The sequence below is a fragment of the Schistocerca gregaria genome, chromosome 7 (assembly GCF_023897955.1).
Source record: "Schistocerca gregaria isolate iqSchGreg1 chromosome 7, iqSchGreg1.2, whole genome shotgun sequence".
NCBI classification, from domain to species: domain Eukaryota; kingdom Metazoa; phylum Arthropoda; class Insecta; order Orthoptera; family Acrididae; genus Schistocerca; species Schistocerca gregaria.
Window position 1 is genome coordinate 42,877,973 of NC_064926.1, and position 27,603 is coordinate 42,905,575.

The 27,603-nt window shown below is 42.8% G+C and overlaps 1 protein-coding gene and 1 pseudogene across 1 annotated transcript in view; one reads left to right on the plus strand and one right to left on the minus strand.

The window, feature by feature from the left end:
* The window catches only part of LOC126281829 (uncharacterized), a gene marked incomplete at its 5' end in the record, with an annotated part of 691,657 nt that overhangs the window by 85,335 nt on the left and 578,719 nt on the right, over positions 1 to 27,603 (minus strand). The window contains 3 exons of the mRNA XM_049981062.1: positions 1,609 to 1,701; positions 4,429 to 4,572; positions 13,281 to 13,417. Coding sequence (XP_049837019.1) covers positions 1,609 to 1,701; positions 4,429 to 4,572; positions 13,281 to 13,417 — 374 coding nt within the window. The remainder of the gene's footprint in view (positions 1 to 1,608; positions 1,702 to 4,428; positions 4,573 to 13,280; positions 13,418 to 27,603) is intronic.
* Positions 10,840 to 10,957, plus strand: LOC126282642 (5S ribosomal RNA; annotated as a pseudogene).

Here is a 27,603-nt window from a genome sequence, read left to right on the forward strand (position 1 = left end):
AGTGAGGAAGAAAACTGTCATCCACCATCTTGCCAAGAATGAAATTACAGAACTACACACATTCACGTTTTTGCCTTCAAAAAGAGGTAGCAGTAGCTGAATTTTGTATGGTTTCATTGGTAAACATCGATGCAACATGTGCCAGACAGACATTGGTGGCATGTTGAGCTGCATGGCAAATGGATTACTGCAGACTACTTGTGAAACTATGGTGGATGCGTTCGACATCTGTATCAGACACTTGGGGACAGCCCAGCAATTTGCCTTTACACAAACAACTTGTTTCTCAGAACTGTTCATGCCATTGTCTAATGCTCTGTGCTGTAGGAGGATTCACACCATACCCAGTATGAAAGTCACAATGAACAGTTACTACTGGCCTGCACTGTGCAGAACAGAGAACACAAAATGCTTTCTGTTGTCTTGGCACCATTTTTACTACAGCTGAAGTGGGGGCACACTGCTGTTATCTAGCGGGAAACATGTATAACTCAATATTTTCTCTTTCCATGTGTAGATTCAGTTTCTATTTCAGTTGGTTTAACATTCTTATGTATTTCTACAAATGTAGCACCTCTTATTCCATGGAGCCTAGCTTCTTGGTAAAAATTTACATTTGCTCAAAAAGAATTTGTGGCAAAAGGCAACTTGTGATGCCATGCATTGTATGTGCTTCACAGCTTTTCAATAGTGCTTTGTGAATGCTTCTACAATTTATCATTCTTATCTTGATATCCCTATACATTCGTGGCATTTCTTGGTGTCTGATGTGAGTACTTTGGTGCCTTCTGCAGCATTTTCATCATGGTTGTATGGAGAGTCACCTTCTATAAACCCCTTTTATGAATTTCACACACAATAAGTGATACTTCAGCCACTTCTGGTGCGTATTAAATCTGTAGTCTAAGTTCACAGTCATTTCGAGGGGCAATGCTACAATTGTGAACTTTGCCGTAACGCCACGAGTGTGACTGATTGGTTCCACCTTCTCTGAAAATTGCTAGAAGCCAAGAACTGTGCAATCTCAGAGTCCTGGCAATGTGAGCAACAGTCTATGTATGGCTGCTCCTTGTGGCCTCACTGCTGCTTGGGATGTTGTCTTCATCTTAAATAAGACTCCCAGGTGCACAGAAGGTACATGAGACTCCTTATCATTTGTTACTGCTGTTGTAAGTGGCCATGGTTAACTGTACCTCTGAACTGCTTACAGTTAATCTACTGCTATCACTCTGCTTCTGCTTTGAACTGACACATAACATGGAGTGGTGTTAACATCTCTGACTAAACAAAAAAAAAAAAAAAAGTTGCAGGGACAACACAGAAAGTAAGAATTAAGGCAATGAACTGCTGTTGAGAATTACTATACACTTAATTCAATTTAATATTCTTTTCCTTATGGTGAAACTTACTATTTCTTGTTATTCACTTCTTAGTGGGTGGCCAGTATCAGGAATAACAATATTTGAAACTTGTGGTATCTTCTATTTCTCTTTATTGTTTGTTTGTGCGTGTGTTTTTTTCCAAGAGAAGTGCTGATTTATAATGAATGGGATTGAGTATTAATTGTCCAGCACATTTTTCTACTACAGTTACACCATATTCACTAACCTGTTTCTCAAGGTCTAGTAGATGCCTTTTTAAATCCTCCAACTTCTTTAAATGCTCCAGCCTCTTAGGTGTTTCCAGCTCCACAAACCTTGCCTGAACAAAAATGCAAGACTTTTAATGAAGTAAAAAATGACAGATATTCCATATGAGATGTAATGAAAACATATTTTCTTTCAGAATAAAGAAAAAGTAAATTATATGTGTTTCATACAAAGTCATTTTCATGATAGTTTTTCTGGTGGTAACAGGTGCTAAGTGTTATGCAGGTCAGAATTTACATGCAAATGTTAATTTTGTTAGTTATAAAAATAAGTATAAACTGGTAAAATAATATATACAAACAATAGCACATAAATAGAAACAAATCTTACACGTTGAAATTTTTGAATAGAAGTTGGCACAGGGTGAAAAAAGCTTTTTATTGGCATGCAGACGGATGTATAAAACTATTATTAGCATTTGTTCCTTTGGTTGAAAGTGAAAATAAGAATGAGGATGGTTTATCACTGTAATGGAAGGAAACAAAGTCACATAGTAATTTTGGGAGGATGCATGAGAGTATTAGGAACAAGAGAGGCGTTTTTTGTTGTCTTTTTAGACCTGAAAAGGAATTTGATAATATTACTTGTCAAGTGACATTCAGAATGCTTAAGAAAGCAAGTATAAAATACAAAGACATGTGGGAGATACTTAGCTTCTATAAGAATGAAGTGGCTTTGATGAGGAAGGAACAAGAAGCAAAATTACATAAGGATAAGACAAGGTTGAGCTGTCTCCCCACTTATATTCAATGCTTACCTCCAGGAAGCTATAGACAAAGTTCATTAAACAACTCAGGTGGGAATCAAAATTAACAGACAGAAGACAGACATGCTACTTGGTGCAGTCATGGAAATGAAATAAAAACTAGAAAAAGTCTTCACCACAATCGAAAGGACCTTCAGTAATCAGTAAGATATGAGAATAAAAAAGAGAAAGACTACAGTGTTGGTATGTGGTAACGAAGAAGAATATGAACCTCTAAGAATCGGAAGAGAGGAGTTGGAAGTTATAGAGAAATTTATCTGTTTGGGAAGCAGGAGTGCAAGGGTTGCTAGAAGCCAGAAAGAAATTTTGAACAGACTATAGCTAGTCAAAATTGCATTTCATTTGAGAAAAAACCTACTTCACTGCAAGAACACCAGTCTGGACATAAGGGAACTGATCATGAAAGCATCTGCTTGCATTGTAGCCCTATAATGGTGTGAAACTTGACAACAGGAAAACAAAAGAGAAGAGAGCTAGAGGCCCTAGAGATTTGGTGCTACAGAAGGATGATGAAGACAAGCTGGAGAGACACAACTGCCAATGAAGAGGTACTGATAAGAGAGCAGGAAACCAGATGTGTCTGAAAGCACATAGAAACAAGATGAGACAAATCTGTAGGGCAATGGAACAATAGCAGGAATTACTGAGGGAAGAAATTGCCAGGGCGAACAAGGATGTTATATATGCAGAAGATTATGTGTGGTGTAGGTGGTGCTATGTACAATGAAATGAAAGGAAAGACAGGCAGAGGAGTGAAACGGTGTACTGCTGCAAACCAACCTTATGGTTGAACACCAAAAAGAAGAATGAAAGAAGATAACAACTCACCGCACAGAGTAGGTATCAAGTAACCTGTCACTATAAAGGCACGAATTTGAACATTACAGCACAGCTTTTGTGTTTGCCCTTTGCTGAGGAAGAAAAAGAGCTTGACATCTTTCAATTGCTCAGTTCCTTTCCATTTCAGTGAGTGGTTGTCTTTCATCAGTTTCCAATATTGTAATTAAACACATTAATATTTTAGTAGGACTATGTTGCTTTAATTCTACCCAAATACAGGTGTTTCAGGTAGGACCTCAGGCTCAAGCATGAAGGCATTAGGATGAAATTTTGTTTTTGCATGTTTGAAAAACATGGCACAGCTTTCAGTACATGATAAGAAAACAGAATACTTTATACATCTCAGAATAAATTTTTTGACTCAAACTTAACTGCACATTTCTTAATCTTGATATGTAATACTATTTTAACATAGTGATAAATTTAATACAGTTTTAGTTTTACACATAACAAACCAAGTAATCCCGTTTTTTATATGTTAATGTTTTTAGTCTTTATAGAATAGTTACTCAGTGGGTAACATACCTAGAAGAAAGATGACTATAATGACAGTAAGCAGAAGTCTTTGTAGAATACATTACTGTAGCACTGGATGTTATTATAGGGGCTTAGAGGAAAATAATTTCAGAAGAGACAGATGCAATCACCTCAGAAAGAAAACAGTGAAGATATTTTGACAGAGCACGTTTGACAGCACAAGTAAAATAACAACCATGTTTTATACATTAAATCTGTAAGTATATGTTAATCAGTTTTACAAAAGTCACAAGACTTGGAAAAGTCAACAGAAAGAAGGCTTCAGAAGCAGAAGATTATGAGAAACAAGCCATTTCTGACCATCGCCAGGCAATGCCCACAACACATATCTGAGCCTCTATTTTTCACATACCACACAATAATCAAAGAGTACAAGGACAGAGAAATGCAGTTGTATCAGGCGGAAAGTAAAATCTGACACTATGGGAATTAAAGTAGTTCAACTGGACTAATCGGCACAATCAATAAAGCAATCACATGTTAAATCAATAATGACACATTCATTTATGCATATAATATCTCAAGACCTGGAAGTCAGCAGAAAGGAGGTTTGGATCTGAGGCAGAAGAATGTGCAGCCCAATGAGAAAAACAAGTCATTTCAGACCATCACCAGAGAAATGTCCACATGACAAACCTGAGCCTCGATTTCCATGTGGCATGTTTCCATAGCTTTGCACACAGCTGCACTCTGACGTCTCAGTTGAATGAGCAGCAACACAAGTTCTTCATGAGTCCTTCCCAGCAGTTCACCAGCTGACACATGCAGCCCAGCTTCTTCCTGATGTACACAATACAAAATTCTTTTCTTCTAAAGTGTCCCCTTGGTACTTTATTGTGGTCACTGACTACTATGAACTTATAAAAGGCAGATCTGAATTTGTACTGCCCAAATGTAAATATAATGTGGTAGTTTACACTTAAGATGAAACAAGAAATTTATTTTCAGTAATTCTGCTAATAAGAAAAAAATCCCTTGAATGATTATAAAAAGTAGTGTAGAACTAATTCACTTTCAAAATAACGCCAGTATTCTGGTCAAATGAACTGGGTGCGTAAGACATGTTTTAGAAGGAATCATCTGTCAGTCTAGTTCCCGTGGGAAACTTTTCTTTTCTGTGTCAAGGCAGACCGGGTATACTATCAAGAAATACAATCTGTCTGTAATACCTAAGACCCAAGATGCTGTGGAAACAAATTTCCATGAAAAGTGTACTACACCACTCTGTCAGGAGCAATATTAAACTTTAAATGAAAGATGTTCCTCCTAAGAGTTATCAGTCATATTTTGCCTGGTCTTTCAGCAGATACTGATAGTTCCAGTTCGATGTGCAATTGGAGTCAGCTGAAACAAATACCACTCATGTGATGCCCAGTACGATCACAAAGCAACAAACAAAATACTTTTAAAGCAGAATTTTACAAGCCTATTTGATAAAGTGGTCGCAGACTGATAAAGTGGTCGCAGATTAGTCTAGTGTGATATTCGTTTTATCAATATGTATTAATAGGAGCAGTAAAAGACGAAGACTTGCCAATATTCCAGCAGTGATAACACTGTCTGTGGTGTCACCGCCAGACACCATACTTGTTAGGTGGCAGCCTTTAAATCGGCCGCGGTCCGTTACTTTACGTCAGACCCGCATGTCGCCACTATCAGTGATTGCAGACCGAGCGCCGCCACACGGCAGGTCTAGAGATACTTCCTAGCACTCGCCCCAGTTGTACAGCCGACTTTTCTAGCGATGGTTCACTGACTTCTACGCTCTCGTTTGCCGAGACGACAGTTAGCATAGCCTTCAGCTACGTTATTTGCTACGACCTAGCAAGGCGCCAGTATCCGTACTATTGATATTGTGAATCATGTACCATAAAGAGCGACGTTCGTCATTAATGGATTAAAGTTAAGTATTCCACCAGCTACGTCCGTTTTTCTCAATTCTAATTCCCTTGTCATGTTCCAGACCTCACGCCAGCCTGCGTGAGCTAAAACGCGTGCATTTCGGCCTCCAACACTGTCCTTGCCCGTGCTGATCGCTACCGCTCAGTTTCGAAGCAGCGCTGCCCAGTCACTCCTGAAGTACTTCGTGTTTTACTGTCTCTGTTAATATATATTGATAAAACAAACATCACACAAGATTAATTTGGGACTAGATTAATTTCTGGGCACTCTATCAAATGGGCACATAGTTTTCTACTTTAAAAATCATTTTGATCATAACGAGAAACCAACGATGGTTTTGCCGACACTGGGCATCACATAAAAAATGTGATCAGCAGTATCTGTTGAGGTGACTCCAGCTACACACTGCGAAAATAAAATTGCAAAAATCTGCTGAAACACCACAGAAAATGCATCTGACGAATCTTTGGACAGACACCCTGTATATCCTCTTTTATGTTAAGGCTACAATAAACTATTGAAACAGAATTTCTTCAGAAAAGTTAAGGCGGACACAAAACCACATGACAATTATTTCTAATTCTGAAATAAATTTCAGTATGAGAATTGTCATGAAAACGGTCAACATTGAAGAAATGAAGAGTAGTATAAAGTTATTGGTGTCTACTAAACTTTCTGCACCTAAACATAGTAAGATTTCTTGCATTTGATTTTTTCTCAGTATGCTGGCTGTAGCTGATATTACCAACCTTTTATAAATCTTCAACAGCAAAAGGAGCTACTTCTACAATATGCTGCACATATATCATAACTTCAGCCAATTAAAATTTTAGGCTCAATTCATTTATCATATTCTTTTAATCTAGTAATGGTACCCCCTCTTTGTGAACCTTTGGGAGTCCATATAGTCTAGGCGGTCCGGTACCTCCTAGACTATATGGACTCCCAAAGGTTCACAAACAGGGGGTACCATTACACCCCATTGTCAGCAACATCACGGCACCTACATATTTGTTGGCCAAATACGTGACGGGAATATTAAGTCCTTATGTGGGTAAATGCCCTCATCACATCCGTAATTCCGTGGATTTTGTTAAACGCCTTGATAGCTTCAGGTTGGATGAGTCAGATATCATGGTGAGTTTTGACGTCGTTTCCTTGTTTACGAGGGTACCCCTGCGAGAGTCGCTGGAATTGATTAGTCAGAAGTTTGACGAGAATACCACTGAACTTTTTAGGCATGTCTTGACTTTTTTAACGGAGAATACTACGAACAAACGGAGGGAGTCGCCATGGGTAGCCAACTCTCACCGGTGGTAGCGAATTTGTACATGGAGAACTTCGAGGAGGAAGCCCTGTCGTCATCCGAATGGAAACCTACTTGCTTTTTCCGTTACGTGGACGACACGTTCGTCATCTGGCCACATGATATGAATAAACTCCTTGACTTCCATACACATCTAAACTCCATACACCCCAACATCAAATTCACTATGGAGACTGAAACGGAGGGTAAATTACCTTTCCTTGACGTCTTGGTCAAAGAAGGGCTGACGGCACCCTAGATCATGAGATGTATCGGAAGACAACGCACACTGATCTGTATTTGCACGCAGACAGCTGCCACCACCCTTCACAGAGGAATGGGGTACTTAAAACTCTAGTACATAGGGCGCGCACTATCTCTGACGCAGAGAGTCTACCCCAGGAATTGGAACATCTGAGAACTGTATTTCGAAAAAATGGGTACTCAGCGTGGCAGATCCAACGTGCTCTCCGCCCAACCACTGCAGCACAGCCTGTTGATATGGATGAAGTCACGAGGGAGGAGGTAGGCACTGCATTTATTCCATACACAGGCGCACTCTCGGGGAAAATCGCCCGCATTCTGAAGAAACACTGGGTCGGAACTGTGTTCTGTCCTCCGAATAAAACTCGTGCACTGGTGGGGAGCGCCAAAGATGACCTCGGTTTGAGGTAGGCCGGCGTGTACCAGATTCCGTGTCAATGTGGCAAGTCGTATATTGGTCAGACGATGCGTACTGTCGACGATTGATGCCGTGAACACCAGAGGCACACTCGACTGATGTATCCGAGCAAGTCGGCGGTCGCTGAACTTTGTTTGACGGAAAATCACGCTATGGAGTATGACCGCACGAGGACTCTGGTACAGGCGTCGAGATACTGGGACAGCGTTGTTAGGGAGGCCATCGAAATTCGCACCAATGACGACCTCATAAACCGTGAATGTAGCTATAATGTTAGCAAGGCTTGGGAACCAGCGATTGGGTTAATCAAGAGTAAATCGAGCAAACGTATAGTTATGACGACCACGGCATACAGAGCCATCACACTGACGTCATCTCAGACGCCGTCGCCATCTGTTCCACCGCGCGACCGTGGCGCGGGGAGCGGACTGCGGAGGGAGCGCGCCGCGGGCGGAGGGTATTTAAATCGGCCGCCGCCGCGACCGAACCCAGACAGAGACTCGAACTCGGGACCTGTGGCGGAGGGGTCACGAGTTATGTTTGGATAGATCAGTTGGTAGAGCACTTGCCCACGAAATGCAAAGGTCCCGAATTCGATTCTCGGTCCGGCACACAGTTTTAATCTTCCAGGAAGTTTCAGTAGCAACGAAATTGGCTATACAATAAAACTGTTTTCCTGTCAAATGGTTCAAATGGCTCTGAGCACTATGGGACTTAACATCTGAGGTCATCAGTCCCCTAGAACTTAAAATAAACCTAACTGACCTAAGGACATCACACACATCCATGCCCGAGGCAGGATTCGAACCTGTGACTGTAGCAGTCACGCGGTTCCGGAATGAAGCACCTAGAACCGCACGGTCACCAGGGCCGGCTTCTTTCCTGTCCCTAGTTATAGTAAAAGTAGCGCAACTTCCTGAGGAAGAGGGGTCTTAACAGTCGGACACACAGACAGACAGACAGGCGGTCAACAGTGTGATAATGTAAGAGTTCTGTTTTTACCGATTGCTGTATGGAACCTAAAAGCTGCATAGCCACCATGATGCTTATGAGAGAGAAACACTTACACGCTGCAAGAAGAGAGGACTCTCTACAGTGAATATTGATTCCTGCCATACGCGTATAAGGAATTTTGAATCCTTAAATGTAGACTTTTTTTTTAGGATAACTAAATTTCTCGTCTTAATACTAGACAAGGAGGCCAGGTCTATAGAGAAATAAGACAGTCGAGTCACAGTAATGTGACCACCATCTGTGTTCGACGTCGACATGCAACAAACACTCACAGACCGTAGGTGGCAGCACTAGCATTGGAGGGTATATAAAGAGTATCTTGGAGACGCGGATAAAGGGTGCAGTCGTTGTGGTAAAGCGGAAACGTGGCGATTTGTCTGGCGTCAAAAAGGGCATGTCCACTGGCTTTCTGGCCCAAGGTGGAACCATTTACGAAGCGGCTATGTTTGTTAACTGTTAGAGTGCCGCCGTGGTTAAAGTACGAGTATAATGTGCATCGTAAAATGGCGATGTCCAAAACCGGTGCCAAGGCAACAGTGGTTCAACACGGGCTATAGATGGCAGGTTGCGGAAATGTGTAGGGGCGAACAGATGTGTAACCGTTGAGCAACCGATCGTCCAGATGAACCGAGAGGCTACCAGTAGTGTCTCCTTAACTACCATTCAGCGAACGTTGCTGCGTACGGGCTTCCGCGGCAGGTACCTGGTTCAAGCACCCATGCTGACTGCTGTTTGTGGCCGCTGTACTTGAGTCAGCATGCCTCCATACCCTTTTGTCAGTACCTTCCAGAACCTCGTCTTGCAGCGGTGTCCGCTGTGAAAGGTGCTTATTCAGGCTTTGACAGGTGATAACATTAATGTGACTGGAGACTGCATTTTTGTGTCTTGCATTGTAGCTACATAAATCATTTCACCATTAGCACTCGCCTCTGGATCACCGGGTCCCAGGTTCGACTCCCGGCCGGGTTGGGGATTTTTTTTATGCCTGGTGACTGGGTGTTTGTGTTGTCCTCATCATTTCACCATCATCATCCGTGACAGTGGCTAAATTGGACTGTGTACAAAAATTGGACTGTGTAAAAATTGTGACTTTGTACGGGCGCTGATGACCGAGAAGTTGAGCGCCCCACAAACCAAACAACATCGTCAGCAGCACTAAAGACTATTAAGAATGTAGCTTGCTGTCTCAGTGGTTGAAATAGAAATGCCGTGCGGATAGTGCCTCCCGTCGGGTAGACCGTTCGCCTGGTGCAAGTCTTTCGAGTTGACGCCACGTCGGCGACTTGCGTGTCGATGGTGATGACATGGTGATAAGGACAACACAACACCCAGTCCCTGACGGAGAAAATCTCCGACCCAGCCGGGATTCGAACCGAGGCTGTTAGGTATGACATTACGTCGCACTGACCACTGAGCTACCAGGAGCGGACGTATGAGTGGTTAAGTGCCAAACTTCTAATCCAGAGGTCTGAACGTACGATCTGCGAACAGTGCTAGAGTTTTTCGCTTCTTTCGGCTCTGGTAACGATTTGTTATTGTGAAAATTTGCCGATCAGCACCGTAGTTCAGAGTTCGTCTATAAATGACAGGGTCAGTCACTTGAAAGACTGAAGGACCATGCATAGCATGGGTAAATCACCACAGCGTTCAACCCCACTTTCGGGTTGAGCACAGCTTTGTTCTGTTGAATATTAATCAGAAAACGAACTGGGAAAAAATGAACTGGGGAGAGACGGTAGGAACTCAAAGATCTTTCAAGAGGCCTCTGCGAGCTGTGTGGTTTCCTCGTTTACACTTTACAGATGAGCTAGCCGCCTGCCCCAGCTTTGCGCTGGTAGCACGAAGTATATACCCTGTATGAGTACGATTTCTTTTATAATATGTAGTGAGGAGCGAGTTAATGCGTGATGCTCTCGATTGGAGTGACGTAGCGCCTCGTTTTCGGAACAAGTTTCGAAAGAGCAAGTTAAGTCCTGATGTTCTCGAGCCACAAAAAGTCTCGTCTCAGTATCTCCTTTCATTTCTTGAGACCGCCTTGTCCACAGTCTTTTTTCTGTAGTATTCAGAAACACACGACTGTTTTCTCGGCATTTGTATACGTAAACGAAACGAGATCAAATTGTAATCACTAGGCACTCAAATCGCCAACGGCCTTACCGCCGTGGTAACACCGGTTCCCGTCAGATCACCGAAGTTAAGCGCTGTCGGGCTGGGCTAGCACTTGGGTGGGTGACCATCCGGTCTGCCGAGTGCCGTTGGCAAGCGGGGTGCACTCAGCCCTTGTGAGGCAAACTGAGGAGCTACTTGGCTGAAAAGTAGCGGCTCCGGTCTGGGGAACTGACGTACGGCCGAGAGAGCGGTGTGCTGGGCTCATGACCTTCCATATCCGCATCCAGTGACGCCTGTAGGTTGAGGATGACAGGGCAGCCGGTCGGTACTGTTGGGTCTTCACGGCCTGTTGGGCGGAGTTTTTAGTTTCAGGAATCCAGATCACAAGTCAGACTCGATAGATTCGTTTTTTCTAGCCCAGAATACAAATAAAACCTATCGAAAGCATAAAACCAATGTCGTTAGGTTTTAAATACACTAAGGGAAATCAGTAACTTCGTCTACCTCAGAGAAGTAAATTCGCTATTAGTTTGTGTCCGTATAGATAGGGCTGCGGCGCTTAATTCTGTCACTGCATAAAAAAAAGAAACACCTAACAGCGTCGGCTATTGGTTTTTGGATGTATTACGAAACCAACAGAGTCATTCATTGCTCCTTTGTGTACAACGCCCTGAAGATTAGACATCTGAACTATTAAGAGGAACAGACGATTTTAGATAAAATTTTAAATTTTAAATTACGGTATATTTTTCCCCGTCATTCAATATGGATGAAATAAACTACACTTTGCCCCAAGCTACGATCAAGTTATCTGTGAAAACCCCCAAAAATTCCTGTGGTAGAATCGGAGATAAGCGCGTTCAAACAGACAGGTATGACTATTTTACAGCGATATTATCATTTCTAAATGCACTACTGGCCATTAAAATTGCCACGGCAAGAAGAAAGGCAGATGATAAACGGGTATTCACTGGACAAATATATTATACTAGAACTGACATGTGGTTAGATTTTCACGCAATCTGGGTGCATAGATCCTGAGAAATCAGTACCCAGAACAACCAACTCTGGTCGTAATAGCGGCCTTGATACGCCTGGGCATTGAGTCAAACAGAGCTTGGATGGTGTGTATAGGTACAACTGCCCATGCGGCTTCAACACGATACCACAGTTCATCAAGAGTAGTGACTGCCGTATTGTGACGAGCCTGTTGCTCGGCCACCATTGACCAGATGTTTTCAGTTGGTGAGCGATTTGGAGAATGTGCTGGCTATGGCAGCAGTCGAACATTTTCTGTGTGCAGAAAGGCCTGTACAGGACGTGCAACATGCGGTCGTGCATTATCCTGCTGAAATGTAGGGTTTCGCAGGGATCGAATGAAGGGTAGAGCTACAGTTCGTAACACATCTGAAACGTAACGTCCACTGTTCGAAGTGCCGTCAATGCGAACAAGAGGTGACCGACACGTATAACCAATGGCACCCCATACCATCAGGCCGGGTGATAAGCCAGTATGGTGATGACGAATACACGCTTCCAATGTGCGGTCATCGCGATGTCAGTAGACACGAGTACACCATCACAGGCGCTCCTGCCTGTGATGCAGCGTCAAGGTTAACCGCAGCCATGGTCTCCGAGCTGATAGTCCGTGCTGCTGCAAAAGTCGTCGAACTGTTCTTGCAGATGGTTGTTATCTTGCAAACGTCCCCATATGTTGACTCAGGGATCGAGAAGTGGCTGCACGATCCGTTACAGCCATGCTGATAAGATGGCTGTCATCTCGACTGCTAGTGATACGAGGCCCTTGGGATCCAGCACGGCGTTCCGTATTACCCTCCTGAACCAACCGATTCCATATTCTGCTAACAGTCACTGGATCTCGACCAACGCGAGCAGCAATGTCGCGATACGATAAACCGCAATCGCGATAGGCTACAATCCGACCTTTATCAAAGTCAGAAACGTGATGGTACGCATTTCTCCTCCTTACACGAAGCATCACAACAACGTTTCAACAGGCAACGCCAGTCAATTGCTGTTTGTGTATGAGAAATCGCTTGGAAACTTTCCTCATGCCAGCACGTTGAAGGTGTCGCCACAGGCGCCAAACTTGTGTGAATAGTCTGAAAAGCTAATCATTTGCATATCACAGCATTTTCTTCCTATCGGTTAAATTTCGGGTCTGTAGCACGTCACCTTCGTGGTGTAGCAATTTTAATGGCCAGTAGTGTATATAAGTTACAACTGTACTTGCCTCAGATGTCGACTGCTCCCCATCCAGTTCGCAGTATTTCACTTACTACCAATATAAGTATAAAATATGTAACGTGAAGGAGCTTGATGTGTGAACTGTACTCACAAGATGTTACACCAACACTGTGTTGCGGTGAAACACTGTCGTTGAGGCAATAGACCATTTCACTACTTAGCGAGTGTTAGGCTACGACTACGAGCACAAACGTGAAGGTAACCTACTGGTGCGGCGACGCCGGCCTGGCGGTCGGGCTTGTCCGGGGGTGGCTGCGGGTGCAGCGACATGGCGGAGGCGGCGCGCGGCGGCGGCGGCGGGGGCGGGCCCACCTCACGGCCCATCACGGACCCCGAGCCGGATGCTGTGAACAAAAGCCACGCAGCTGCTACAATCTCACTAGCACAAACCGAACACAGAAAAAAGGTCTGTTGTGTGACAAACGTGCGCCTGGAGCTAAACGTACTGACTGACATGTAGAATACATGCTGCAGATCAGCTGGTTCTATTAAAGGCTGTCTAGTGGCAGGATGCACAGTGCAAGGTGTACTAGGCGCGCACTTACTTTTGGTTGTTCTTAATAGGTTAAGAGGGGGCGGCTGTACAGAGCTATCGCCGGCAGCTACTTCAGCAGGAAACACAGAGATGAGAAAAGGAGTACATCAGTCTAATGTTAAAGCGAGATTACGATTTCAGGAGGTGGAGCACGAACTAGGGTTGGACAAAGATGGAGGAAGGAAATCAGTCATGTCCTTATGAGTCCACTGCAACCGATAAGGGTACATCAAGTGAGGGACACGAGAGGGTAGCTGCCATCCCTCTCCCCCCCCCCTCTTCCTCCCTCCCTCCCCGCCATTCTGCCCAAGGTAAAAATCATGATTTTCGCAAAACAGAACTAGTCTCCTCCCCCACCACGACCACAGATGTATCAGGCACTGAGCCAAATTGGACAGGAAAGAAACATAAGCCAAAACTTACCCAAACGAAAGGGGCGGTTGACAGCACACATCCTCAGACATGGAGCAATCGCCAGTTTGGTGACTGGGGTGAAGTGTGGATAGGGGGAGTGTAAAGGGAGAAATACTAAACGCGCAAACAAAGTTGACACTCGACGCTGTGGCTGATGGCAGCGACCACAAAGGCACCACCCCGAGAGTCAACTTAGTTTGCGCGAATATTACAGTAATGAGGCTCAGATGCATGTAGGCTACACGCAGCGAGTCTATTCATTCATGCCACGGACAACCCTGCTTCAAGTAATCATTGCAAAGAAAATTTGTGTTATCATTCGTCGCTACCTTGTGTAGTTCCATTTTGTAATCTCCTTGAAGCAAAATGTGCCTGAAGGACACATTACAAGAATGTAGCTTACAATGGTAACAACAACAATAATAAAGTGGCCCTGGAATACTTGCTCTGTTTGCCATGGCAAATCATCCATTCTCATATTAATAAGCCATTTCCCAATCCCGGGAAGTGGAAAAAAGCACTCTGCATGGATATTGTACCACAAAACACTGTTACACTACCAATACATAATTAATAACTCTGTCTTCGTTTATATGCATATAATGTAACGCAAATCAAAACGTTTCGTTGCGTTCATGAAATTTGTTACGATCTTGAAATTTTATTGGTCGTTTGCACACGGCCACATGCACTAAATTGGAAAAGGAGCTACGATTTTCCTTATTCAATTTAGTACATAACCACAAAAACACACATGGTATAAGTAAATTCCCTTTACAGGCAGGTTCCTTACTTCAAAACAAGAAAATTATGTCTGGTAAACATAGACTCTAAAATGCTTAGCTTGAGAGCTATAATCTATTGTTGGTCTTCGATGCTTCGAAACATATCTCTTCTGCTTCAGGCTCTTCGTTTTCTATATTTTGGGAGGAGATAGCATGGATCAAATCAAGAAAAAAATGTCCAGTAAACATGGGCTCTAAATGTGTGTTCAGATGTGTGTGAATTCCTAAGGGACCGAACTGCTAAGGTCATCGGTCCCTAGACTTACACACTACGTAAACTAACTTATGCTAAGAAGAACACACACACCCATGACCGAGGGAGGGCTCGAACCTCCGGCGGGAGCGGCTGCGCAATCCGTGAAATGGCACCTCAAACCGCGCAGCCACCCCGTGCGGTAGGACTCTAAAATACACACGTTAAGAGCCATGAACACTTAATCCTCTTCGCTACTGTGAAGTTTATCTTTGCTGTTGAGTAAGTGCTCATGGCCCGTAAGATATGAATTTTAGAACCCATGTTTACTAGATCTTCTTTTCTTGTTTTGGTGCAAGGGACTTGTCAGCATAGTATGTAAATTGAATTCAGTTACACCCTATATGTATACTTGTGATACCGAAGAACGAAACCAAATATTGAAATAGTTGTCAACTGACATGTTTCTCAGCATTCGGGAAACGTTCAGAAATTGATACAGTAGTGAAATCACGAAAGGCTGGTAAAAACTTTCCTGTTTTATTAACAGCGGAATTCTGATTACATTACGACTGAATGGAAATGTTAAACTGCATCTCGCATGACCGGAACGTGCCACTAACCAACCCAAATGGAGCATCGGATTTTTATAACATTATTCACTTACGACGGTTGTTCGTAAGTAATGCCCCACATTTTTTTCTCAGAACATATTTATTGTTAAGAGTCAGAATGTGGTGACAATATACATCAACATGTCTTGCCCATGTCCTATTTTTCTACGTAGTCTCCATCACATTCTATGGTCGTATGCCAACGTTGTGGAAGAGCATGTATTCCCTGCTGGTAAAAGCTATTATCCTGTAGGAGTAGCCATATTTTCACTGCATGACTGACACTCCCGTCATCTTCAAAGTGTGTTCCCCGTAGAGAATCTTTAAGCAGTCGAAAGAGATGAAAGTCCGAGGGTGACAAGTCTTCACTGTAGGGTGAATGAAACAACAATGCCCAACCCAATTTGGCGATGTGTTCCCGGATTGTCAGACTTGTGTGTGTGGGCGTGCATTTTCGTGTTGGGGCAAGATTTCTGCTGCATTCTTGCCCGATCGAACACATCGGAAACGATTCGTCAGTTTATTCAGAATCTTCATGTATCCTCTGAATTGATGGTTGATCCTCTTGGCATCACATCCACGAGAATGACGCCATCACAATCCTAGAAGACTGTCGTCATAACTTTCCCGGCGGCGGAGGTTGTCTTAAATTTCTTCTTTTCTGGTGAATGTAGATAATGCCACTCCATGGACTGCCTTTTTGTTTCTGGCGCAAAGTGGTGCACCAAACTTTCGTCCCCCGTAACGATCCGTGGCAGAAAGGCCTCTCCGTCGGTCTCAAAACGCTCCAACAATTCAGATGAAAGAGCCTTTCTTCGAATCTTGTGGGCTGCTATGAGTATTCGTGGAACCCATCGTGAACACCTCCAATGCTGTCCGACAACTGTAGAGCCAATAGACGAGTTGTATTGCGCCGGTCGGCACGAATAATGGCATCCGCAAAATTCAGCATGTCTGGAGCAGTGGCTGTGACAGGAGGTCCCGAGCGTGGCTGATCATGCAGCTCTATTTCTGCATCTCCTGAGGCTGTAACTTTCTTTGCCCATCGCCCAACTGTACTCGTATCAACTGTAGCATCGCCATACACTGCACACAAACCTTTGATGGATGTTCACCACGGTTTCTTTTTCTGCACACAAAACTTCAATAACAGCACGCTGCTTCTAATGTGAGTCATATGTAGACGCCATTCTGACTCTATACTACGGCTCTGCCATCTGCCAGAACGGTTCGAAACTCCACCGGCGCACAGAACAAACATCAAATGTGAAGCACCGCCGCGCGGGATTAGCCGAGCGGTCTTGGTCGCTGCAGTCATAGACTGTGCGGCTGGTCCCGGCGGAGGTTCGAGTCCTCCCTCTGGCATGGGTGTACGTGTTTGTCCTTAGGATAATTTAGGTTAAGTAGTGTGTAAGCTTAGGGACTGATGACCTTAGCTGTTAAGTCCCATAAGATTTCACACATTTGAACATTTTTTTTAAGCACCAACAATGGCGTTTGTCTGTTTATGTTAATGGCTTAAAAAAAATTGCGGCATTACTTATAGAGCGACCCTCGTACTTCTAGCATCTTTGTAAACCGAAAGAAGGATATTTCCGGATTATATTTCTGATTTCTACTACAATTCATATAGCCACAATAAACTCCCAAGAACGAATTTTAAATGTGCTTCCCTCCCCCCTGCTCCCCCTCGCCCTACATGCTCCGCTTATGTACACAAGACACAGGTTCTTGGTGTGTTAATACATGGTATCTGCTTGACAGCGCTGCAGTAACGAAGTTGGAGAAAAACAGTCGTAGTTTCGCGACTTATGTCTAATGCTACGCTGACGACGTAGCGGAGACGGGGCACAAGCTCTGCTTCGGGAGAATTTGGAAGGAAAATCGGTCTTATCCCTTTTTCAAAACACTCATCCCTAAATGTGCCTTAACTGATTTAGGAAAAACGCTGAAAAACGCCACAATCTGGGCTTTGTAACCCACTCCTGTTCGCTGGCAGCATAATACACACGCGCCGCGCTGGCCTACACCAGCCGTTTGTGGAGCGGAGCAGCGCAGAGCTGCCGAGAGCCTGCACGGGTGAATCCTTCTGGAGTGGTTCAGGGGGTGTCGGTGCGCGCCGCTACGGTTGCTGGAGGAAGAGGCGGCCTCCAATCGATGATGCGGTCCCGGTGTTCTGGCCAATTAGAGCGGCGGGGCGACGGCCCAAAGTGGGGGATTACCGAGGAAAGCGAGCAACCGCTGTAGACGCCGAACGCGGTTGCAACTTTTAATTAGCTCGTATTTCGTACATTCATCTGGACGCGTCCCTTTAATTAAATTAGCTTACAACAAGTGTTTTGTTATCTTTATGAGCGAAATGAAATGACAGGGAGTATCACAAGTAATCCTGGAGCGGTGGCATTTTGGAAGTGTATCAAAACACGATGACGACATTATTTTTCTCGTATTTTCAAAAAGTGTCTTCGGCATCCTTTATCTGCCATTAATATCTTACAAGACCACCCTATAGCGAAGGTACTATAGTAACCGACTACTCGATTAATGCCAACATCTGGAGCACGGAAACCTTTAGAAGTAAAACTAAGGAGTGATATAAAATGAGATGAATAAATAAAATCTGCAATAGGTAATGCAAACGGCACACTTAGATTTGTTGGATGGTTGGAAGCAAATGAAACGGCACACGAGACGACAGTGGGACCAGTTCTAGAGTACCGTCCCAGCCTTTGCACTGCTTGGCAAGTATACGTTACGGCAGAACGATATCCGGCGTACACGAAGAAGGGCAGCACGAAGGTCATATATGTGAACGGCCCGTGAACGGTTATTACTGAACTGAAAAATCGGAACTGGGTTATACTTGAAGAAAGATGAATGGCACTGAGCGACACTCAACTTCGAAAGTTCCGAGGATCAGTTTCCTTATAGCAATTTACAAAATTTCTTCAGGCTGCTACACATGCCGCCCAAAACAGTCTGTCTAGAGAGGCATTAAACTATCATTCTTTCCACGGTCCTTCCTAAAATAGGATGGAAAGGAATCTATGAATTTAATCCAATAAAAAGCAAAAAAAAAAAGGTTCAGTTGGCTCTAAGCAGTATGGGACTTAACATCTGAGGTCATCAGTCTCCTAGAACTTAGAACTACTTCAACCTGACTAACCTAAGGATATCACACACATCCATGCCCGAGGCAGGATTCGAACCTGCGATCGTAGCAGCAGCGCGGTTCCGGACTGAAGCGCCTAGAACCGCTCGGCCACAGCGGCCGGTAATAAGAACCAACCTCTGACGCGCAGTTTAGTCATTTTCGGTGTGCAGGTGCAAATATTAAACCAAAGTACTGCTCCAGAGCTCACGAACTTCGTGATGTGGGCGTGAGATAGACAGTGAAACGATCCACGGCCTGCGTCATATATTTAGCGTACTGACGATTACGAGCAAGCAAAGTTTTTGACGCATATGGAGCTGGGTAGATGGTCACCGTTTCTTTTCATTACCACGAGATATGTACTGCCATACATGCACATACTTCCGTTTGTAACGCTTATCTTAGTGGAAGTAACTGGTCTAAAAGTGACATTTTACGATTATTATCTCATAATAATGTTTGATTTCTCCTGAACAATTTCACGTATTATTTACCAAATAATTCAAATTGGAAGTGTACTTTTTATCGTTTCCAAGGTAACAGTGGAAACGTAATAAAATACAATCGTTCTACATTGACTTACTTTACTACCTCTATCTCTGGAAGTATTCAATCTAGAAGGCTCTGGTTTCCAGCTGTTTATTCCTTGATTTCATGTTCATGTCCTGTGTAAACAGAAGTGGCGATATTTCACTTTTTTGTTTTGTTTATCTCTTGTTGTTTAGGTTAGTTGATTCTAACCCAAAAAAGAAGATAAAAACACGACAAAATGTAATATAGCAGTATATTATATCTACCACATAATACATTTATTGTATGTATAAAAGGAAACATATATTTCAAGCCACTGATGATGCTTCCCAAATGCAAGAAGCGAAACGCATATGGCAATAAACAAACTGCTTTCATTTAGTTGCATAGAAGGTACATACCTCCACGGAGTTGCGGATATTCTTCGTGAACTCAAATGGCAATCTTTGGATGGAAGACGACTGCCTGTATGCCTTCGTACAAGTCCTAAGTTTCTTGTCTTCGCGGTCCTACACGAAATGTGCATTGGTGGCAATAGAATCGTTCTGCAGTCAGCTTCAAACTTCGGTCCTCTAAATTGTTGAGACAATTTAGAGAACCGGCATTTGAAGCTGACTGCAGAACGATTCTATTGCCACCAATACACATTTCGTGTAGGACCGCGAAGACAAGAAACTTTGGGCTTGTACGAATGCATACAGGCAGTCGCTTTTCCCTTGCTCCATCTGGGAGTGGAACAGGAAAGGTGATGGCTAACAGTAGTGCAAGGTACCCTCCGCCATACACCATACGGTGACTTACGGAGTACTTATGTATATGTACTGGTGAACCGATTGATTAACGATACTGCAAATAAAAGAATACCTCGAATAACACCAAAGTCATACAGCACAGCAATCGAACGACTTTACCTTTATGCTGATGTATACAGGCTGTGGCAGAAAGTTATGGCTATGCCTTCAGGAAACATTCCTCATATATAGCGGAAAAAATATGTTATGTGGACGCTTTATTTGCATGTTTGAGTTCAGTTTCTACAACTCTCCAACACATTAATCAGGGTAAACAGACAGGAAAAGAACGGATCAGCACAGTATGAAACACTTTACTAAATGAAACGGTTAAAATGCCCTCCGTTAGCAAGGATACACGCACCTATCTGCCGTCGCATGGAATCGCTGGTGCGTTGATATACCCTTCAAGAACTGCACATAGTTTCACAGCCTTCCAAAACACGGGCACGAAAACTCTCGACATCTTGTACTGGGGTTCCGTACAGAAGACCTTGCAAATGCCCCCGCAAATAAAAGCGTAGTGGGTTTAGGTCCGGAAAGCGGGGAGGTCCAGGAACCTGGAGAACGACAGTTCAATTACCCGTCCAGCCATCCAGCGTTAGGTTTTCCGCGATTTCTCTAATGATGGGATGGTTCCTTTGAAAATGGCAAGACCCATTTCATAGCGCAAACTTTTGTAATCTGAGTTTGTGCTCCATGTCTCATGACCTTACTATCAACGGGACGTTAAACTCTAATTGTCCTTCCTCTCTCTTTCCTTCATTGCTCTTGAATTTGAACATTTCAAGAAAGAAAACGTTTCATGTGATGCTGGTACGTTCTGTTACTGCTTGTTTAGCATGATTAATATGATAACGAAGAGAAGTAGAAAATGAGCTATAACGTGGAAATAAAGCATTTCCAGACCCATGTCAATAACACACATTCTATCCCTCTACGTGTGAGGCATGTTCATCGCTATTCCATTAGAGCACGCTGCTGCCCGCCTACCGTGCAGAGGAAGTGGAAGAGGAGGAGGAGGAAACGAAGAAGAATCATGTTTATCTGTCACTGTAAACACAGTATTCCCCAGTTCCGTTAGCACCACTTGTGTGAAATTCCAGACTGCAATGCTATCTCGTGGCGAACTGTGGCGTTACAACACTTGAAGTTTCAAAAACAGCTGTGTAGAAAGTCATTGCTGCAGCAGGCATCGTGGCTGCGAATGTAATAGTATGTGTCTGACACTCGTCGGAAAATAGCAGTCGAGCAGTGAAGCAACATCAAGTTTTTGAGGCCCCTAGAGTTTGTGGGCAAGAATTCGTCGAATTCGACTCGAATATTAACAGGCAGATTCCTGGTTGCTCCTCTATAGCGACATCCCAGCCCAGACAGCAAAGTTCACGTGTGCCGTCGCCGTCATCCATGTTATGTGCGCCGTGTCAACTAGTGTTAGTGATATTTCTCATCCAGCGTGAACGGCTCCATGTTTTTTGTTTTTTAGTGTCTACATTTTTTGCCTGCCGTTTTGATTGTATTCTCTGTGCCTCCTATATGTAATACTTATTCTCAAACTCAAGGCTGAGGGGCGGCGTACTCTGCTGCCTTTGTATAGGCAGCAAAGATTGTGCACGAGTTTTTGGCCATCAAATGGCTCAGAGCCCCTGAGGACCCACTGTATTCGCCGCATTTGGTCCCACACGAGTGACTTCTAGTTGCTCCCCAAATTCGAGTTGGCAATAAAAGGACACAGTTATGACGCAGTTAAGGAGATTCAAGAAAACTGTACTGCAGCACTAAATGAAACTCGGAAAAACGACTACAGTGACTAAATAAAAACGCTCTTAAAACGATTTCTGCATTGTTTTTTCCAGGGAAAGACTGTTTTGAATAAATATACCGATTTTGCGAGCATAATCCGTGACTTTTATTTTTGATAGCCATAGTCCTAGCGGAATTGGGACAAACTGTGTACCTATCAGGAAACGAAATCACTAAAATATGGCTACTGCAATGCTACTGACACAGAATTGTCTGATTAACACAACTGACTCGGAGTCTTCTTCAGACCTCAGCCCATTCAGAACCAGGGCGCACAGAAGCCAAGGTGAAGCGCGCGCGTAATATGTTCTGAATGGCGTCTGAAACAGCAGAAATTACAGAGAAGCGGAGGAGAATTCTGAGAAGAATCTTGGATCCAATGACACCGGAAGAACAAAAGAAATGAAAAATGTCCGAGGTTATAAGAAAAAGGTGAGCTACATTCTCTATTTATGTAATGAGGATTGGTAGAAGACTCCCCAAACGAAATTTTAATCACTTTTACTATCGTATAAAAGATAACCAATCAATCGAAGAATCAATTCAATATTTGACAAGAATTAAAATTGCAGATGTAATAGAAACAAAAAGTACATTCGGAAGTTTGGAAGAATATTTCCAGTTTCCATAAGAATGGAAAACGAGTTATTGGATGTTAAAGAGCAAAAAAGTTACGAGAGACTGGAAACTCAAAACGAATACATGCACTGACTGACTTTTCACTGTTATTGCAATGTCTCAGTCTAACAAGAAATAAACACACGTCCGCATCTACGTTACAGCCCAGGTGTGGGACACCAAGTGGAGTCTTTCCCTTCGTAACACCCACAGAAATGACCCATACTCATGGTTTTGAGTCTCTGGAACTAGCAGCTGTCATTTTTTGTGTCTTCTATACAGAACGATTAACCTATTCACGAATTAGGATAAGTTATTTCGTTAATACTAGTAAATGTATTTCGCGTCATTTTTATTTTGGTCACCTTATACATAAAAGTTAACATGGTAAAATGTTAATGCCTTTGTCTATTTTCACTTGTTGGTAATCTTGTAAGGATTATGAAATGCCAAGAGCCCCATGCGAAACTTTCACACTTTTATAGTTTTAACTTATGACATTATTTGGAAGAAGTGTAGTTGTAGGGATAGGATAGTTGTGGGAATGAAGAGAAAAATATTTAAAAATGAAACGAACGACGTCAAATAATAATCATGAAAGTATGGTATGGTTGTGGGAATCAACAGAAAACATTTTTAAAAATGAAAAGAACAACGCGAAATAATAATCATGAATCTATGATATATCCTTATATACATATATATTTTCATGGACATAGTTGTGAACAAAATTCTTTACAGTGCAGTAAAAACCTCGGTGTAAACAATAAGTAACAATGTAATCTTCGTGTAAATTTTATTTTTCATTCTCTTCAAGGGATACAAAAATGTTAGTTGATTTAGTTACCCTTGAAAAGGCTTCATACAATTGAAGGGCTTATTTCAATAGTGGTACAAGTCCATTACCTCCACTTTTCTGCATATAATGCTTCTGCAGTTAATGATCCAAACAAACAGAAATAAAGGTTCATCTCTAGCAAGAAGCCATTGTTGTTGTTGTGGTTGTGGTCTTCAGTCCTGAGACGGGTTTGATGCAGCTCTCCATACTTCTCTATCCTGTGAAAGCTCCTTCATCTCCCAGTACCTACTGCAAACTACATCCTTCTGGATCTGCTTAGTGTATTCATCTCTTGGTCTCCCTCTACAATTTTTACCCTCCACGCTGCCTTCCAATACCAAATAGGTGATAACTTGATGCCTCAGAACATGTCCTACCAACTGGTCACTTCTTCTTGTCAAGTTGTGCCACAAACTCCTCTTCTCCCCAATCCTATTCAATACCTCCTCATTTGTTATGTGATCTACCCATCTTATCTTCAGCATTCTTCTGTAGCACCACATTTCGAAAGCTTCTATTCTTTTCTTGTCCAAACTATTTATTGTCCATGTTTCACTTCCATACATGGCTACACTCCATTCAAATACTTTCATAAATGACTTCCTGACACTTAAATCTATACTCGATGTTAACAAATGTCTCTTCTTCAGAAACGCTTTCCTCGCCATTGCCAGTCTACATTTTATATCCTCTCTACTTCGATCATCATCAGTTACTTTGCTCCCCAAATAGCAAAACTCCTTTACTACGTTAAGTGTTTCATTTCCTAATCTAATTCCCTCAGCATCACCCAAATTAATTCGACTACATTCCAATATCCTCGTTTTGCTTTTGTTGATGTTCATCTTATATCCTCCTTTCAAGACACTGTCCATTCCGTTCAACTGCTCTTCCAAGTCCTTTGCTGTCTCTGACAGAATTACAATGTCATCGGCAAACCTCAAAGATTTTATTTCTTCTCCATGGATTTTAATACCTACTCCGAACTTTTCTTTTGTTTCCTTTACTGCTTGCTCAATATACAGATTGAATAACATCGGGGATAGGCTACAACCCTGTCTCACTCCCTTCCCAACCACTGCTTCCCTTTCATGCCCCTCGACTCTTATAACTGCCATCTGGTTTCTGTACAAATTGGAAATAGCCTTTCGCTCCCTGTGTTTTACCCTTGCCACCTTTAGAATTTGAAAGAGAGTATTCCTGTCAACATTGTCAAAAGCTTTCTCTAAGTATACAAATGCTAGAAACGTAGGTTTCCCTTTCCTTACTCTTTCTTCTAAGACAAGTCGTAGGGTCAGTATTGCCTCACGTGTTCCTATATTTCTACAGAATCCAAACTGATCTTCCCAGAGGTTGGCTTCTACTAGTTTTTCCATTCGTCTGTAAAGAATTCGTGTTAGTATTTTGCAGCTGTGGCTTATTAAACTGATTGTTCGGTAATTTTCACATCTGTCAACTCCTGCTTTCTTTGGGATTGTAATTACTATATTCTTCTTGAAGTCTGAGTGTATTTCGCCTGTCTCATACATCTTGCTCACCAGATGGTAGAGTTTTGTCAGGACTGGCTCTCCCAAGGCCGTCAGTAGTTCCAATGGAATGTTATCTACTCCGAGGGCCTTGGTTCGACTCAGGTCTTTCAGTGCGCTGTCAAACTCTTCACGCAGTATAGTATCTCCCATTTCATCTTCATCCTCTTCCATTTCCATAATATTGTCCTCAAGTACATCGCCCTTGTATAGACCCCCTATATACTCCTTCCACCTTTCTGCTTTCGCTTCTTTGCTTAGAACTGGGTTTCCATCTGAGCTCTTGATGTTCATACAAGTGGTTCTCTTATCTCCAAAGTTTCTTTAATTTTGCTGTAGGCAGTATCTATCTTACCCCTAGTGAGATAAGCCTCTACATTCTTACATTTGTCCTCTAGCCATCCCTGCTTAGCCATTTTGCACTTCCTCTCGATCTCATTTTTGAAACGTTTATATTCATTTTTGCCTGCTTCATTTACTGCATTTTAATATTTTCTCCTTTCATCAATTAAATTCAATATTTCTTCTGTTAACCAAGGATTTCTACTAGCCCTCGTCTTTTTACCTACTTGATCCTCTGCTGCCTTCACTACTTCATCCCTCAAAGCTACCCATTCTTCTTCTACTGTATTTCTTTCCCCCATTCCTGTCAATAGTTCCCTTATACTCTCCCTGAAACTCTGTACAACCTCTGGTTTAGTCAGTTTATCCAGGTCCCATCTCCTTAAATTCCCACCTTTTTGCAGTTTCACATGTTTTAATCTACAGGTCATAACCAATAGATTGTGGTCAGAGTCCACATCTGCCCCTGGAAATGTCTTACAATTTAAAACCTGGTTCCTAAATCTGTCTTACCACTATATCTATCTGATACCTTTTAGTATCTCCAGGGTTCTTCCGTGTATACAACCTTCTTTCGTAATTCTTAAAGCAAGTGTTAGCTATGGTTAAGTTGTGGTCTGTGCAATATTCTAGCAGGCGGCTTCCTCTTTCATTTCTTAGCCCCAATCCATATTCACCTACTACGTTTCCTTCTCTCCCTTTTCCTACACTCGAGTTCCAGTCACCCATGACTATTAAATTTTCGTCTCCCTTCACTATCTGAATAACTTATTTTATTTCATCATACATTTCTTCAATTTCTTCTTCATTTGCAGAGCTAGTTGGCATATAAACTTGTAATATTGTAGTAGGCGTGGGTTTCGTGTCTATCTTGGCCACAATAATGCGTTCACTATGCTGTTCGTAGTAGCTTACCCGTACTCCTATTTTTTATTCATTATTAAACCTACTCCTGCATTACCTTTATTTGAATTTGTATTTACAACCCTTTACTGACCTGACCGAAAGTCTTGTTCCTCCTGCCATCTGAACTTCACTAATTCGCACTATATCTAACTTTAACCTATCCATTTCCCTTTTTAAAATTTCTAACCTACCTGCCCGATTAATGGATCTGACATTCCACGCTCCGATCCGTAGAACGCCAGTTTTCTTTCTCCTGATAACAACGTCCTCTTGAGTAGTCCCCGCCCGGAGATCGGAATGGGGGACGATTTTACCTCCGGAATATTTTACCCAAGAGGACGCCATCATTTAATCATACAGTAAAGCTGCATGCCCTCGGGAAAAATTACGGGCGTAGTTTCCCCTTGCTTTCAGCCATTCGCAGTAGCAGCGCAGCAAGGCCATTTTGGTTATTGTTACAAGGCCAGATCAGTCAATCATCCAGACTGTTGCCCTTGAAACTACTGAAAAGGTTGCTGCCCCTCTTCAGGAACCACACGTTTGTCTGGCCTCTCAACAGATACCCCTCCGTTGTGGTTTCTACCTACGGTACGGCCATCTGTATCGCTGAGACACGCAAGCCTCCCCACCAACGGCAAGGTCCATGGTTCATGGGGGGGGGGGGGGGGAAGAAGCCATATGCTTGAATATTTCTGGTCTGTCAATTGCAGATTTTTCAGCGCTCATTTAACTTTAGGACTCTGTATCTCACGATGAACAGAAGTTGAGTTGTACCACTATTTAAATAAGCCCTTCAATTGTCCATGAGTAAAATGCTCTTTGAAGCGTTTGTTCCTGCGGCTTCTTTATAACGATCGCCAGTTTTACTAGGCAGCTGTCGTGTTATCAACTGAAAAGACATGCTTGTTATCAGGTGGTGTTAAATCTATTCGTGGTATTACAACAGTTTTCCCAGTGTCAATCAGCTTAGCGTTCATTGTAAACAGGGGGCCCGTGCGAAACTTAAGCACTTTTCAAGCTGTAAATAATGGCAGTATTTGGAGTAACTATAGCTTTTGGGATAAGGGTATTTGTGCTACGGTCGCAGGTTCGAATCCTGCCTCGGGCATGGATGTGTGTGATGTCCTTAGGTTAGTTAGGTTTAAGTAGTTCTGAGTTCTAGGGGACTGATGACCACAGATGTTAAGTCCCATAGTGCTCGGAGCCATTTGAACCATTTTTTTTGATAAGCGTATTTGGCGACAATGACAAATATGTCTGTCGTTTCAGAAAGCATATTCGTTTAGAAAAATAGACTTGTACAACGGGCAGAGATAACGGACTACCGCAGTGGTCACGTTGCTATCTATGACAACGCTGTTTACAAATTATCCAGTTAATAAGTGATTTAAAACAAATAAAATGATATTTGTAATAAGATAGTCTGAAAAGAGTCTTTTATTGGTGATTAATAAGTTAGGTTAGCTTCGTAAGATATTGG